This window comes from Chiloscyllium plagiosum, unplaced genomic scaffold, assembly GCF_037043375.1.
Source record: "Chiloscyllium plagiosum isolate Xiang-an unplaced genomic scaffold, Cpla_swu_hap1 HiC_scaffold_26, whole genome shotgun sequence".
Taxonomy (NCBI): Eukaryota; Metazoa; Chordata; class Chondrichthyes; order Orectolobiformes; family Hemiscylliidae; genus Chiloscyllium; species Chiloscyllium plagiosum.
The window spans coordinates 21921503-21936985 of NW_028270164.1; the positions used below are offsets into that span (position 1 = coordinate 21921503).

Here is a 15483-nt window from a genome sequence, read left to right on the forward strand (position 1 = left end):
CATCAGGGCTAGCGCGAAGGAGGTCATCGACGTATTGAACTAGGGTAGAGCCTCCAGGAAATTTAAGTGATTCAAGTTGGGTGTGAAGGGTCTCTGAAACAAAGTGCGGGCAAGTGAACAAACCCTTGAGGTAGGCCGGTCCACATATATTGATGGTCCTTAAAAGTGAAGGCAAAAAGGTGGATGCAATGGAATGCAAAGAAAATAAATGTTGGAGGTCAACAGTAATAATAATATTGGCATTAGCTGGCACTTGGCAGAGGATAGTAGCAGGATTGGCAACGAGAGGGTGAAGGGGCTCAACTATTTTATTTACTTCATGAAGATCTTGAACAAGTCACCATTTTGGTTTAGGAATCGGAAAAAATGGGTGTATTGATGTGAGAATGGCATGGGACTAGGATGCCTTGCTGTAAGAAAGAGTCAATAACAGGTTGAATGCCACCTTCACTTTCTGGTTTCGGGGTATTGCAGTATAGAGGGGAGAGTGGAATTAGGTTTAACAGGAATAGAGATGGGTGGGATTCTAGCAAGACTCACTTCTGTTTTAAAGGCCACCCAGACTTCAGGGTGCACTACATCCTATGAGCGGGAGTGGGCATAATGATGATGAAGGTTGCCGTGAATTGAATAAGGCTGAGCGTACAGTACAATCAAACCCAGAGCAAGCATCTGAATATTATGGGAGGTCTGATCAACTTGTTCAACAAGAATCTTAGTGACAAAGACTAGTTCTTTGGCTTGGTGGTCTGGATTCACGTGAATGGTGACATGTGGGAAAATAAGAGGGCCAGCTTTCCAAATAGGAGGAGAAACTGACACGAAGATGGCACTGCCAGCAGGTGAAGTGATCTCACCAATCACCAAAGTGTGTTGAGTGGTCCCCAGCAAGGGATCAAAGTATTGTTCAAGGTTGTGGTCAGTCCCGGAGTGGTCATAAGATAAAGTAATGTCACTTACCCCCACATTATGTAAAGTAGGATTAAAACAGTGAGGATTCAAATCAAGAGACCACCATTGAGGGGAAATTAGTTTGGTGTTGACACATTGGACAAAATGAGATGGATTCTGAATTTAGAACACCCTCGTCATGACATGCCTCTAATATAACTTTACGCCAAATCGTGGAAGTCTTTACCTCCCATTCTACGATGCCTTGAGTAATATGTAGAGGACAAAGGAGATCTCTAGCGAGTAGAGGGATATGTAACCTATTAGTAATAATAAAGCGAAAAGAGAGTGAGATACCATTTTCCACACCACTCCGTGAGGGACAATGTATGCATAACAATTAGAGGAACCATCAAATCCTTGTAGGGCTTCAACATCGTCTGAGATTTGAAAGTCAAAGGCATTTACAAGATTAGTGGGATGTGATGACACAGTGACTCCCGTGTCAACCATGAATTCAATATCATGACCATTAACGTTAAGGGTTAGCATAGGTAAATCCTCAGGGTTTGCAATAACCATGGGACAATTCAAGGGAGGATGATGACCAGCGTCAGAGAGTCAGGTTTGGAAAGCGTTCTGTGCAGTAAAAGGAGCAACCGGCTGGAGTCCCTGGGGAGGGGGATCAGAAGGTTGCTGGCTTCTTCCAATCCGATGATGAACAGGGGCTGCCTTGGGAAAGGGCAGTTCTTGGACCAATGTCCTGGTTGATACAGTTGTTGCAAATGTCTGGTCGTTTGGGGGCTGTAGAGGGTGGGAGAGATGGAGAGGAATAGAAAGAGGATGTATAGGGGGTAAGGAGCATCATAGACTGTTGGGGAGGGTACATAGGAGGACCCCAAGGTCCAAAGAGATGTTGTTGTTATACGGTAACAGCCCTATTGTCTTGCCATACTGGATGATAGTATAAGGGTTCCATTCAATAGCCTAGCTGGCCTTGAGAACAGGAAGGTCCATTTGGATTCTGGTTTTAGGTTTAGCCCCTGCAGTTTGGGCAAATTCAGTCTTAACCTTAACTGTTGAGGCCTTACTATCGGGGTCTAGATTAGAATGGTGCTGGAAAAACACAGCAGTTCGGGCAGCATCCGAGCAGCAGTAAAATCGACGTTTCGGGCAAAAGCCCTTCATCAGGGATACAGGCAGAGAGCCTGAAGGGTGGAGAGATAAATGAGAGGAGGGTGGAGGTGGAGTGAAAGTAGCATAGAGTACAATAGGTGAGTGGGAGAGGGGATGAAGGTGATAGGTCGGGGGGGTGGAGTGGATAGGTCGAAAAGAAGATAGGCAGGTAGGACAAGTCATGGGTGGGGGAAGGGGAAATGAGGAAACTGTTGAAGTCCACATTGATGCCCTGGGGTTGAAGTGTTCCGAGGCGGAAGATGAGGCATTCTTCCTCCAGGCGTCTGGTGGTGAGGGAGCAGCAGTGTAGGAGGTCCAGGACCTCCATGTCCTCGGCAGAGTGGGAGGGAGAGTTGAAATGTTGGGCCACGGGGTGGTATGGTTGATTGGTGCGGTGTCCCAGAGATGTTCCCTAAAATGCTCTGCTAGGAGGCGTCCAGTCTCCCCAATGTAGAAGAGACCGCATCGGATACAATAAATGATATTGGTGGATGTGCAGGTAAGACTTTGATGGATGTGGAAGGCTCCTTTAGGGCCTTGGATGGAGGTGAGGGAGGTGGTGTGGGTGCAGGTTTTGCAATTCCTGCGGTGGCAGGGGAAGGTGCCAGGATGGGAGGGTGGGTTGTAGGGGGGAATGGTCTTTCTGGAACAAGTCCGCCCTCAGACCCCACCCCTCCAACCGTAACAAGGACAGAACCCCCGTGATGCTCACCTTCCACCCTACCAATCTTCGCATAAACCAAATCTTCCGCCGACATTTCCGCCACCTCCAAACGGACCCCACCACCAGGGATATATTTCCCTCCCCACCCCTTTCCACCTTCCGCAAAGACCATTCGTTCCGTGACTACCTGGTCAGGTCCATGCCCCCCCACAAGCCACCCTCCCATCCTGGCACCTTCCCCTGCCACCGCAGGAATTGCAAAACCTGCACCCACATCTCCTCCCTCACCTCCATCCAAGGCCCTAAAGGAGCCTTCCACATCCATCAAAGTTTTACCTGCACATCCACCAATATCATTTATTGTATTCACTGCTCCCGATGCGGTCTCCTCTAGATTGGGGAGACTGGATGCCTCCTAGCAGAGCGTTTTAGGGAACATCTCTGGGACACCTGCACCACACCGCCCAGTGGCCCAACATTTCAACTCCCCCTCCCACTCTGCCGAGGACATGGAGGTCCTGGGCCTCCTTCACCGCCGCTCCCTCACTACCAGACGCCTGAAGGAAGAACGCCTCATCTTCCGCCTCGGAGCACTTCAGCCCCAGGGCATCAATGTGGACTTCAACAGTTTCCTCATTTCCCCTTCCCCCACCCATGACTTGTCCTATCTGCCTATCTTCTTTTCTACCTATCCACTCCAATCCCCTCCGACCTATCACCTTCATCCCCTCTCCCACTCACCTATTGTACTCTATGCTACTTTCTCCCACCCCCACCCTCCTCTATTTTATCTCTCCACCCTTCAGGCTCTCTGCCTGTATTCCCGATGAAGGGCTTTTGCCCGAAACAACAATTTTACTGCTCCTCGGATGCTGCCTGAACTGCTGTGCTTTTCCAGCGCCATTCTAATCTAGACTCTGGTTTCCAGCATCTGCAGTCATTGTTTTTACCTTGCTGTTGGGGTCCTTTAGTTCCCAGAAGTAACACACTTCTTGGCTGAATTGTTCAACATCGGCACATTGCCAGTGCATATTATGGGTTTTAATAGCTTTCTGTACTTGGTCAGGAAGGACAGTCACACACAAGGCATTAAATTGGGGCGATGGTACTTTTGGGTACTGAGCATCACCCAGGGCACCATAGCAGTCCTTAAAAGACAAGGAAATCCTCAGCTCCTTCGCTTGAGCGAGGTTTACATGTGAGGACCATACTCATATCAATTGCACAGCTCACTGCTTGACAGATGCAGGTAATAATCCAATCTGATTTATTAGGTTGACCTGGATGCATAATCATGAGTTGGGTATGATTAATACATTGTAAAATGTCTATGAACTTAGTCCATTTTTCAGGGGAAAGAGCGCATTCTATGATGTTAAGTAAGTCTTGGGAGGCCGCATTGTAAATAGTCGTAGTCCTATTAATATAATTAACGAATCCTCCGGGATTCTTTCCATAGTCTGGAGCCTTTTTGATGATGATAGAGAGTTCATTAGCCTTCCAAGATTGATAAAGATTAACAAATGGATTTTGTCCTGGATTCTGGGCAAGTGGGTTAGGGACTCTTCTAGTCAGGAAATTTCCCCTTGGCCATTTCATATCAGGGTGAACACGAGGACTAACATTAAAGTCCCTAAACTTTGATTGTAATTCATCAGCGTCTTCAGGACTCATTTGAAGTGGGGCAGTGTCACTCAAAGGAGCCTTCTCAGGGTTCCCTTCATGTCTTAATCTTAGTTGATGTGTGTGGGTGGCAACAGGATTATGGTAACCTTGATCATCCAAACTCTTACTATGCTGGACAGGAGAGGCAAATGATGAGAAATGGGTGTGGGCCTTGGCACGGTTGTCCTCAGAATAGGAAGGGGGGGTTCAGGTGCTTTCGTTTCATAGGGCTTGTGTGCTTTGGTCGTACTACGGGTGGGTTTCGAGGAAGTTCCTGCTGGGGAACTGGAAGAGGTCTGTTAACAGGAGGGGGGGCCATAATAAAAGATCTCGTCTTCTAAATCCAATTCAAATTCCTCACCTGCTGAAGAATCATTGTTCTCTAATAATGGGTCCTTGGGATAGACGGGGTATAAGAAGTTGTCCTTGTCCATCTGGTCCCGCACGGCTGTAGCTGCAGTCTGATTTTTATTTACCAGTTTCCCTTTTCTTTGGTGTCCCTAAAATTTCAGATTAGGTTGTGGTTCTCTGCCTTTATTTTTTGCTATTGTTTTCTTGCCAACTCCAATTCTGTTTCTAAATCATGTGCTTCACATTTGCGTTTTAGTTCAGATCCTTCCTCAGTTAATGGACTGATACCCCTTTTAATACAGTTTTGGTTCCATGATGATTGCACGGACTTTTCCCATTTTTCTTTTGCTACATTTTTCCACAATGATATGGCTTCTTTCTTTTTATTCCTACAACCTTTTTTCTATATCTCTTGTTTAACTCTCATAAGTGGATTGAGATCATGTGTGCCTCCCAGAGGCCAGTCTTTTTTTTTTAGTGACAAGCACTACCCTGACACTCCTGTTTATTTTTATTTTTTTAAATTTTTTTGTGTGAATCTCCTGGCTATATATATATTTTAATTTAACCCCCACACTACCACCTAAGTGCGGTAGTGCTTATTTTTTTCCCAGCACCCATGGTGTGTGTGTGCAGGTGTGAGACACAGTGGAAGACACAAAGTGCACAAATCTTTATTCAATTTCCACCACCAGGAAGATAGGAAAACACCCGGGTGGCCAGTTAGAGGCCAGTTTTTATTTTTTTTTATTTTTTTAACCCCCACACTACCACCTAAGTGCGGTAGTGCTTATTTTTTCCCCAGCACCCATGGTGTGTGTGTGCAGGTGTAAGTCTCCTGATTATTCTTTTTTCTTTTTCATCAAAGGGCAATTCTCCTGTTTATATATATATATATATTTTTCTCTTTTTAAAAAAAAATTGAACCCCCACACTACCACCTAAGTGTGGTAGGGCTTATTTTTTCCCCTGCACCCATGGTGGGTGTGTGCAGGTGTAAGTCTCCTGTTTATTTTTTTTGTGTGTGTGTGTGCAGGTGTGAGACACAGTGAAAGACACAAAGTGCACGAATCTTTATTCAATTTCCACCACCAGGAAGATAGGAAAACACCCGAGTGGCCAGTTAGAGGCCAGTCTTTATTATTTTTTTTGTGGCCAGTGACAAACACTGCCCTTCACACCAAAGGGCAGTGCTGTGTGATCAAAACATAATCGCCTGTTTATTTTATTTTTTTTGTGCTTATTTATCCCCTGTTTATTTTTTTTTAAACCCCCACACTACCACCTAAGTGCGGTAGTGCTTATTTTTTTCCCCAACACCCATGGGGTGTGTATGCAGGTGTGAGACACAGTGAAAGACACAAAGTGCACAAATCTTTATTCAATTTCCACCACCAGGAAGATAGGAAAACACCCGGGTGGCCAGTGACAAACACTGCCCTTCACATCAAAGGGCAGTGCTGTGTGATCAAAACAGTGAAGGGGAGGGTAGGGACTAAATCAAAATAGAGAGGCCAGTCTTTATTCTGTTGGGCAGCTGCAACCGATATTCCCCTTAATTGTTTCTTATAATTAGGATACATACTCAATATTTCTGTTCAGGGACATTTGCCCTCTATCTTGTCTAAGGTCACACCCATATTTATGGTATTTATGGTAAACCTTCACAAAATTCTTACCACTGTCTCTTACCTTTGCAAGGTCTCTATTTTTAGTGCCAAGTTAAACAACCTCATTTGGGGTTCTTTCAGGGTATGTGAGAGTGAAATGGGGGAAGCAGTACACAAAAATGCAGACATAGAGCAACCAAGGTATAACCTTACTTTGTGGGCCCATTGGTCTCGAGTCCGACCTTTAGATGAAGCTCCTCTTTTCCAGTTTCACTCACACATTACCCTTGCTGGAACCCTGCTCGCAGCACCATATTGTTAAAGTATCTATTCGAGACAGCTCAGGGAATCCCAGAGATCGTACTGTGACAGTCTGGAATATAAAACCTTTGCAGACAGTTTAGTTTAAACTATTACCTTTATTTACCAATGACATCAATTTTACACTATAACATAGATAGCTACAAGGAGAAGGCGAGGACTGCAGATGCTGGAGACCAGAGTTGAAAAGTGTGGTGCTGGAAAAACACAGCAGGCCAGGCAGCATCCGAGGAGGAGGAGAATCGACGTTTCCTGAAGAAGGGCTTATGCCCGAAACGTTGATTCTCCTGCTCCTCGGATGCTGCCTGACCTGCTATGTTTTTCCAGCACCACATTTTTCAACTCAGACATAGCTACAAGCCAGAGTTCTAAAACCTTTAGCATAGTAATGGCGCCAGCTCTGACCCTTAAGAGCTCTCTCAGGCTTCTCTTTACTGCTGCAAACAAACTGCCTTTATACAGAATTTGGTATTATAATTACAAAAATGTCAAATGTCCTTAATCAGATAAGCAGCAATAAAATGGCAAATGTTTGCAGAGGAAGAGAAACTCATTGACAGGTCTAAGTACGCTGACTAATTAAGCCACATGCACATCAAAATGGGGACCCTGGATCAAGCCAGGCCCAAATAGTCAATTGTTTTGGCTAGTACACCATAATGAGTGACTAGTCTAACTTGTGTGGAAAAGGTCATGTGGTAATCTTGCTCAGCTAATATGTCCAGTGTCATTGTCTTACAAAATCGCTTTTCCTTTTAAAATCATCTTAGATTCACAGAATGCAAACTAAACTCATAATCTCGGATAATTCCAAGATCTCGGGGTTCAGGGAATAACACACAAACGTTCAATCCATGACAAGCCAGTGTTCACTCAAATCAGACCATAAATGGTTAAACTTTCCACCAGCTTTTGTCATCTGTCTCTCTCTATGTCCCGCGAACCCTTCAGTCAGCGAAAGTAATTTACAGAAGAAAGTTTTCTCTCTCTCACTCACACTGCCACTTTCAGCCTTTGTGTTTTCCTAGACTATAAGGTAATGAGACATTCCAGGACAGTCAGGATGAGGGAACTGAGCTACATAAATTCAAATCTGCTCAGTGTGGTATACATGAAAATGTATCAGGATTGTTCTATTACGTGCATATTCCACTCAGCTTATTAAATTACAAGTTCGTTTTCTATTGAGTATGAATTTTAAGAGTCTTTGATAAAATCCAGCAATTTTGTTATTCTAAATCCTATTGTGAAATATGCGCCTGGGGCATGAAAAGGAAGTACTGCCACACATTCCACAAGTGAACAAATGTTAACGCCTTATTCACACCGATCCATTGACACCAAGAACAGATGTCCCCAATTCCTCTGAACAAACACTTGCCTGCATTCTCAGCAAATGTGCCACATTTAAGGCTATCTGCTTTCTCAATGTCGATAGGAAAGATCATGACTACATGAAGCCCTAGAAGGAACCACAAACTGGGATTAAGTTGAACACAAAACAAATACATTGTGAAAGTGACAGCATGTTAATTTTTCAGCATGGTGAATACAGGACCAATGCAAGCTGAGCCCTGAAAGAAGCTTGACTGACCCTAGGATGGAAGCCACGAGAACAAGAGTCGACAACTTTCCTCACCTTGATACAGCACATGAGCTCTTCCATATTTCATATGTCAGTATGCAAAGCAAAGCTGCAGGAGCTGATAAAAGACATGGCAGAGTGCCAGTGGTCACAGTCACATGATAAGAATTTTAGCAAATTCAAAAATGGTAATATGGCAGGAGACAAGTCTATCATACTGCAACAGAAAAGTAAAACTGTCAAACTGCAAGTAGGTGTTTCTTCAGAATGAATGGAATGGTCCTAATACAGGAAGTAAAGTCAAAGTTGCATCCAAAGTTCTAACCTCTGCTGAAGACAGATATACCAATACAAAAATAGCTTTAGGCAATCTGAACATGTGTGAGAAGCTTTGTATATTTTCTTACGGTAAAATGTTTATACTGGAGAGTGATTATTGAATGTATTTATGAGAACAATCTGTATCTTATCAGAAATTACACCTCATTGGAAGAAGTGTTCTGCTTGCAGGATCGAGAATAATCTTATCCAAAACAATGCAGATACAGCTTCTCCAAAAGATACACAATTGGCCCATAGAAAGGGAGAAGTGCAAACTCAAAGCAAAATCTACCACTAAATATCTATATACAAAGACGTCGAGGATACGGTTCCACGTGCAATGTATGCCAGAAGTACAAAAATAACAAAACAAGACGATAGCTATTGAAGAAACACTCGACCATGCTGTACTGTAGAATCAATTCATTCACACTTGATCAAGAATGGTATCCTATTGTAACAAACTACCTCTCAATGTTTCCATAAAACTTAAGATCAGTAATAATCATTGCAGCAGTACAAAGGGTGGTGTGTTGCACTCTTAATTACGGGATTGATTACTGCAATAAGGAGAGATGATATATTAGAAAGACCTCAAATGGGGATTTGTGGATAGAATTTAGGAATGTTAAGGGGGCAGTTACTTTACTGGGAATATATTATAGGCCCTCAAACAGTCAGCAGGAAATAGAGGAGCAAATATGTAGACAGTTCACCGAAGTGTGTAAGAGTTATAATCAAGCAATTATACCAGGGAATTTCAACTTCCCTAACATAAATTGAGTTGGTCAAAATATTAAGAGTTTAGAAGGGGCAGATTTCTTGAAATACATCCATGGGAGCTTTTTGTAGCAATACATAGAAGGCTGAACAAGAGATGGTGCAGTCAGGATCTGGTTCTGAGGAAAGAAGCTGGACATGTGTTTGGTATGGCAGTAAGGAACATTCTAGTGATAGCAATCGCAACACAGTATGGTTCACATTCATTCTGAACAAGGAAAGGCCTGTGAAAGGTGGCTTTGGATCGGCGGGAGGGGAGGCAGATTTTATTAAAATAAGCAGAATCTGGCCATAGTTAACTGTGAACAGCTCATTGTGGGTAAATCTACAGCAGAGCAGTAGGGAGGCATGCAAAAAGGAGCTGGGGGGCAGTACATGCCCAATATGCACCCTTTTGAGGGACATGTAGGAGCAATAAGTTCAGAGAACCCTGGATGCCTAGGACAATTCAGGACAGGATGAGGAGGAAGAGCAGGGCTTTTAGCAAGTCCAAAGTGAGCAAGTCAGCTGCAGCACTAAAGAAATACAGGAAGTACAGAATGGAACTTAAACCAATTAGAAGACCAAACAGGGGCCATGGAAAAGGACTTTTGAACAAGATTATGGAGAATCTCAAAATATTTTATAAATACATTAAAGGGAAGAGGTTAGCCACGCCAATTGTAGTGTCCATTAGGGATCAAGGTGGAAGCCCGTTTGCGAAGCCACAGGATATTGGAAGGGTGTTAAATGAATACTTGGAAGGGGTCACTTGGGAAAAGGAGAACATAGGTACAGAATTCAGGAAAATGGACTGAGAGGAAGTTGCACAGTTTGACAGAGGAAATGGGGAGGCATTGGAGGCTGTGTCAGGCTTAAAAATGTACAAATTCCCTGGCCTGGATGAATCGCATCCCAGGCTACTGTGGGAGGCAAGGCAGGAAATTGCAAGGGCTCTGACACATTATTAATTCTTCTCTGTACACAGGGGAGGTGCCAGAGGACTCAAGGATGGCAAATGTGGTTTCACTTTTCAGGAAGAGTGGTAGAGATGAACCAGGAAATTACAGACCTGTAAGTCTCGCATCAGTGGGAAACGATTGGAGAAAAATTTAATGGACTGAATGAATGCCCACTTGAAAAGGCATGGATTAGTTAGGGGTAGTCAGCATAGCTTTGTCAGAGGAAGGTCATGCCTAGCAAATTTAAATTTCAAATTTAAATTTTTTGAAAATGTGATCAAGTGTGTGGATGAAGGAAGTTCAGTTAATGTAATTTATATGGAGTTTAGCAAGGCTTTTGACAAGGTCCCTTGTGTGAGATGACTGATTGAGAAGGTTAAAGCACATGAAAATGAGGGTGACTTGGTGAGATGAATCAGAAACTGGTTTATTAGTAGGACACAAAAGGTAGTGGTAGAAGGTTGCTCAAGTGACTGGGACCATTATTGTCTGTTATAATTTATATGGATGAAAATGTGAGGGAACATTAAGCAATATTGCAGATGACACTGAAATTGGAAGAGTGGTTAACAGTGAAAATGATGGTTGAAGATGACGACTGACAGGAAGATATAAATGGATTGGTTAGATGGGCAGACCAGTGGCAGATGGTATTTAAATCTGATACATGTGAGGTGATGCACTTTGGAAGAAGAACCAAGATGAGGGAATATATAATGAATGGCAGAACACTAGGTAGATTGGAGGAAGAGTGTGATCTTAGGACAATTATTCACAGATCCCTGAAGTCAGCAGAAGATATGAATAGGATATCTAAGAAGGCACGTTGGATACTTGCTTTCATCAGTCATTGTGCAGAGTATAAGAGCAAGGAGATAATGCTGGAGTTGTACAAACTGTTGGTTTGGTTGGAGTACTGTGCGCAGTTCAGGTGACTTCTCTACAGAAAGGATGTGATAGCACTAGAGACAGAGGAGATTCATCAGGATTTTGCCTGGAATGGAGAAATTGAGTTATAAGGAAGGACTAGATAGACTTGGATTGCTGTCTTTAGAGCAGAGAAGATTGAGCAGAGAATGATTGGGACATATGAGGTTATGAGGGGTACAGACTAGATGAATAGGGAGAGCTGATCCACTTGGTTGAGGGGTCAATCATGAGACGGCATAATTTTTTCAGGAAGAGGCAAGAGATTCAGAGGGCATTTGGAGAAAAAACCTTTTTCACTCAGTGGGTGGGGGGAATGTGATCGCACTTCTTGAGAAGGTAGTGAAAATCGGAAACCTTACACCCTTTAAAATAGTTGAGTGAGTACTTCAAATGTCATAACATTGAAGGATATGGGACAGGTGCAGGAAATTAGGATATGGGTACTTTTAATGGCAGTTATGTCCGTCGGTGCAGACCAGATGGGCCGTATGACTTCATGAATCTATAAAAAGCTAATTTAAAAATATCTTATTCAAGATTTCAACTTAAATTAGAGGACTAAAATCGGAGTACTCACTGTACTGTTCTACTTCAGGCCCCTCGTTTGTCTCGTTATTCAATCATTTTAGTTATATATTTCAATTATAAAGTTAGTACAGTACAATAAAGTTTCTTGAATCGAGTTCAAATCCCGTGCTTTATTGCAGAGAAAGGAGACTGTTAACATTTACCAACAGATCAGTCATTTTCCTTGTAAAATCTTCATTCTTGCTTACTGGCTTACTCCTACTGTCTCTTAGACCCATGCCCTAGCTTCCCCTTCAGCTCTCCAACTTCATCTTTCCATTCAATTTCCGCCGCCACAACTGTTAGGATTTCTGACCTGGGGATGGGAGGAGTTTCTTGTGGAGGAGGGGCGGTTATGCTGAAATGGGCGTGTTCAGAGGAGTCTACAAAGTAGTGCGTGCAATATATAAAAAAAACAAAGAATTGACAATCGAACCACTATATGAAATTGACCTGGACGCCTTCAATAACAGATCAACTCATAACAGGGATCTTGGCAACTCCTCCAGACCCAAACAAACTCTGACATTGACAAAAGTTGGAAATGGGAGAGAGACTGGGGCTCGTTTTAGTGGTCATCCTGATGGTTTGGGTGGCCAATGTAACAGGTAATCACTCACGATCGCTTATTGTTAAATTACATTGTAGTTGTCATTTAAAAAGGATCCGAAGCTTTACAACACTTCAATTGAGAAAGCATCCAAATCTGATGGAATTTTGACGAAATTACGTGTAAAAGATTTATCCTCAGGAATATCCAAAATTAAATCAATAAATGGGGGAAGTTTTGATGATAATTATTTTATATAGATTCATTTGTATGATGTGAGCGTCGGTGGTTATTACCCATCCCTAATTGCCCTTGAGAAGGTGTTGGTGAGCTGCCTCCTTGAATGATTATAGTCCACCTGCTGTGGGTTGACCCACAATGTCATTAAGAGAATTCCAGAATTTTGACCCAGTGACAGTATGTTTCCAAGTCAGGATGGTGAGTCGCTTGATGGGGTGGTGGTGGTGTTCCCATGTATCTGCTGCCCTTATCCTTCTAGTTGGAAGCGTTTGTGGGTTTGGAAGGTGCTGTCTCAGGATCTTTGGTGAATTTCTGCAGTGCATTTTGTAGATGGTACACACTGCTGCTACTGAGCATCAGCGATGGAGAGAGTGAATGTAGTGCCAGTCAAGCAGGCAGCATTGTCCTGGATGGTGTCAAGTTTCTTGAGTATTGTTGGAGCTGCACTCATGCAAGCAAGTGGGGTGTACAGGTCATTCTGCTATAACGTGACAGTTGTGTTCCTCTGCAACCTTGTACTATAGAAAATCACACAATGGAAAACCACTATACAAAATTGCAATGTCGAAGGTTGCTAATAGAAAATTGCTCTACCCATTTAGTAGAAGGTTTGGGTTAACCAAATAATGTCCACAATTCATTTATCACATTATAGCCAATTCATGCTGATGAAACATGTGTTATTGCAGCACAATCTATATTTTATTACACTTCTGACTTGTGCCTTGTAGATGGTGGTCAGCTTTATCCCAAATAGAGTACTGTTACAAGATAGTCAATGGGCAGTAAGGAGGTGAGTACTCGCCACAGTATTCTTAGCCTCTGACATGCTGTTGTAGCCACTGTATTAATGTGGTGAGTCCAGTTAAATGTTTGGTCAAAGATAACCTCCAGGATATTGATAGTGGGAGATTCATTAATGCTAACACCATTGAGTGTCAAAGGGTGGTAGTTAGATTGTCTCTTATTGGTGATGGCCATAGCCTGGCATCTGTGTGACGTGAATGTTACTTGTTACAAATTAGGTGATTGCAATTTCTGCACTGGTGTGAAATAAATCATGATCACACAGTCTTTGAGAATACTTCATGTTGGGAATCATTCTAAAGACATTGAAATGTTTCAATTGTGATTTTAGGTAAATGTAATGGCAAAAGTTTATCCCAAATAAGTGATCAATGCTGGATGTCAGTGGTGCTCAAGTGCTATCTTATAAAGGGCCAGCTTAGAAAACACTCCTTGCTTTCTAGGGAGTGATGCAAAAAACTTAGTCAAACTTTACTTTTGCTTTTAGAATGCATGTGTGACTGGAAAGGGCAGAATTCATTTCCAATCACTAATTACCCTTGAGAGAGTGATGGTAAGCTACCTTGTTGAATTCCTGCAGTCCATGAGGTGTCGACATACCCATGATAGTAAGAGAAGTCCATGTTTTTGATACAGTAACAATAAAGGTATAACAAAATATTTCCAAGTTAGAGTGATGTGTGACTTGTTCTTATATGTAGTGGGGATAGAAGTTTGTAAGCTCTCAAAGAAGCCTTGACAAGTTGCTACAGATTGTAGATCGTACACATTATAGCCATGTGGTGGACAGAATCATGTTTAAGTTGGTGGATGAGATGCTATTCAAGTAGGTTGTGTTGTCTTTAATGTTGTCATGCGTCCTGAGTGCTTTGAAGTTTCAATTGTCCAGGTAAATGGAGAACATTTCATCCCTATTCTTAAATGTGCCTTGTGGATAAGCATTGGGAAGTCAGTTTCTTGCCACAGGAATCCTAGCTTCAGTCCTACTCTTGTAGCCACAGCGTTTTTATGGTAGGGCAGTTCAATTTCTAATCAGTGATGACCTGCCAGAATGTTAATAATAGGGCATTGAGTAATGGCAATATCATTGAATCTCATGATATCAATGAACTGGTTAGTTAGGCTGAAAAGTGCAAATAGAATTCCTTCTGGAGAAGCATGAGGCACACCGCATTTGGGAAATGCAAATAAAGCAAGGGAATACAACTAAGTAAAATATTGAGAAGTGTCAAGGAACAAAAGGACTTTGTATGTCTACAGATCCCTGAAGGTTGTGCTACAATTAAATGAAGCAGATAGAAAAGCAAACAGGATACTGTTCTTTATTAGCCAAGGCATAGAACATAAGACCAGGGAAGTCATGCTGAAATGGTGTAAAAAAACCTAGATAATCAATGGTTGGAATACTTTTAGCTGCCACACCAGAGAAAGGCTGTGAATACATTAGTAAGGTTACAGATTCACCACAGGTGGTTCAGGATGGCAGACAGGGTATTACCCCTGGAATCCTCATCCTTGACTCCAGACCATATGAAGTCTGAAGGCATAGGTCAAATGGTAGGGCAATCAAATTATTTCTGATTATTATCTTACCAGCAACTCCAGAACCCTCCTCAACCTGCATTTCTTCATACTAAACACCAACTGAAAGACAAAATTTTAGTGTCAAGAAGTACCATAGATGGGAGATTACAATGTCCATCAGCAAGAGTGGATCTGTGGATTGCTAGTAATCAAGTGGTCTCAGTTCTAAAGGACATAGTTGGTGAACTGGGTTTGTGGTAAGTGAATAAGCAAGTGAGAATAACTTTCACCAAACTACCTGTTGTAGAATCTATGAATTACTGAATGTGTATGAGTGAAACCACTCAGCCTTTGTAAAGATTAGCTCCAATCTTTTCATCGAGGATGTAATTCACTGTGTTGTGTGGCACTATCACTGTACTAAATGGGATAGCTTTCAAACCAATCTAGTAACTCAAAACTAGGTATCCAGGAGGAACTGTAGACCATCAACAGCAGACTTGTAGATGTCAATAATCTGTAACCTCAGTCTGGTATCTCCCCACTGTACCATTGCATAG

The 15483-nt window shown here is 42.6% G+C and overlaps 1 protein-coding gene across 2 annotated transcripts in view; it reads left to right on the forward strand.

Moving 5' to 3' along the window:
- The first annotated feature begins 12256 nt into the window (after positions 1-12256).
- LOC122563171 (sushi, von Willebrand factor type A, EGF and pentraxin domain-containing protein 1-like) overlaps positions 12257-15483 on the forward strand; it is a 188304-nt gene continuing 185077 nt past the window's right edge. For both annotated transcript variants that reach the window (XM_087973561.1, XM_087973560.1), the window contains exon 1: positions 12257-12410. In XM_087973561.1, the coding sequence (XP_087829687.1) occupies positions 12347-12410 (64 nt within the window). In that variant the 5' untranslated portion in view covers positions 12257-12346. The remainder of the gene's footprint in view (positions 12411-15483) is intronic.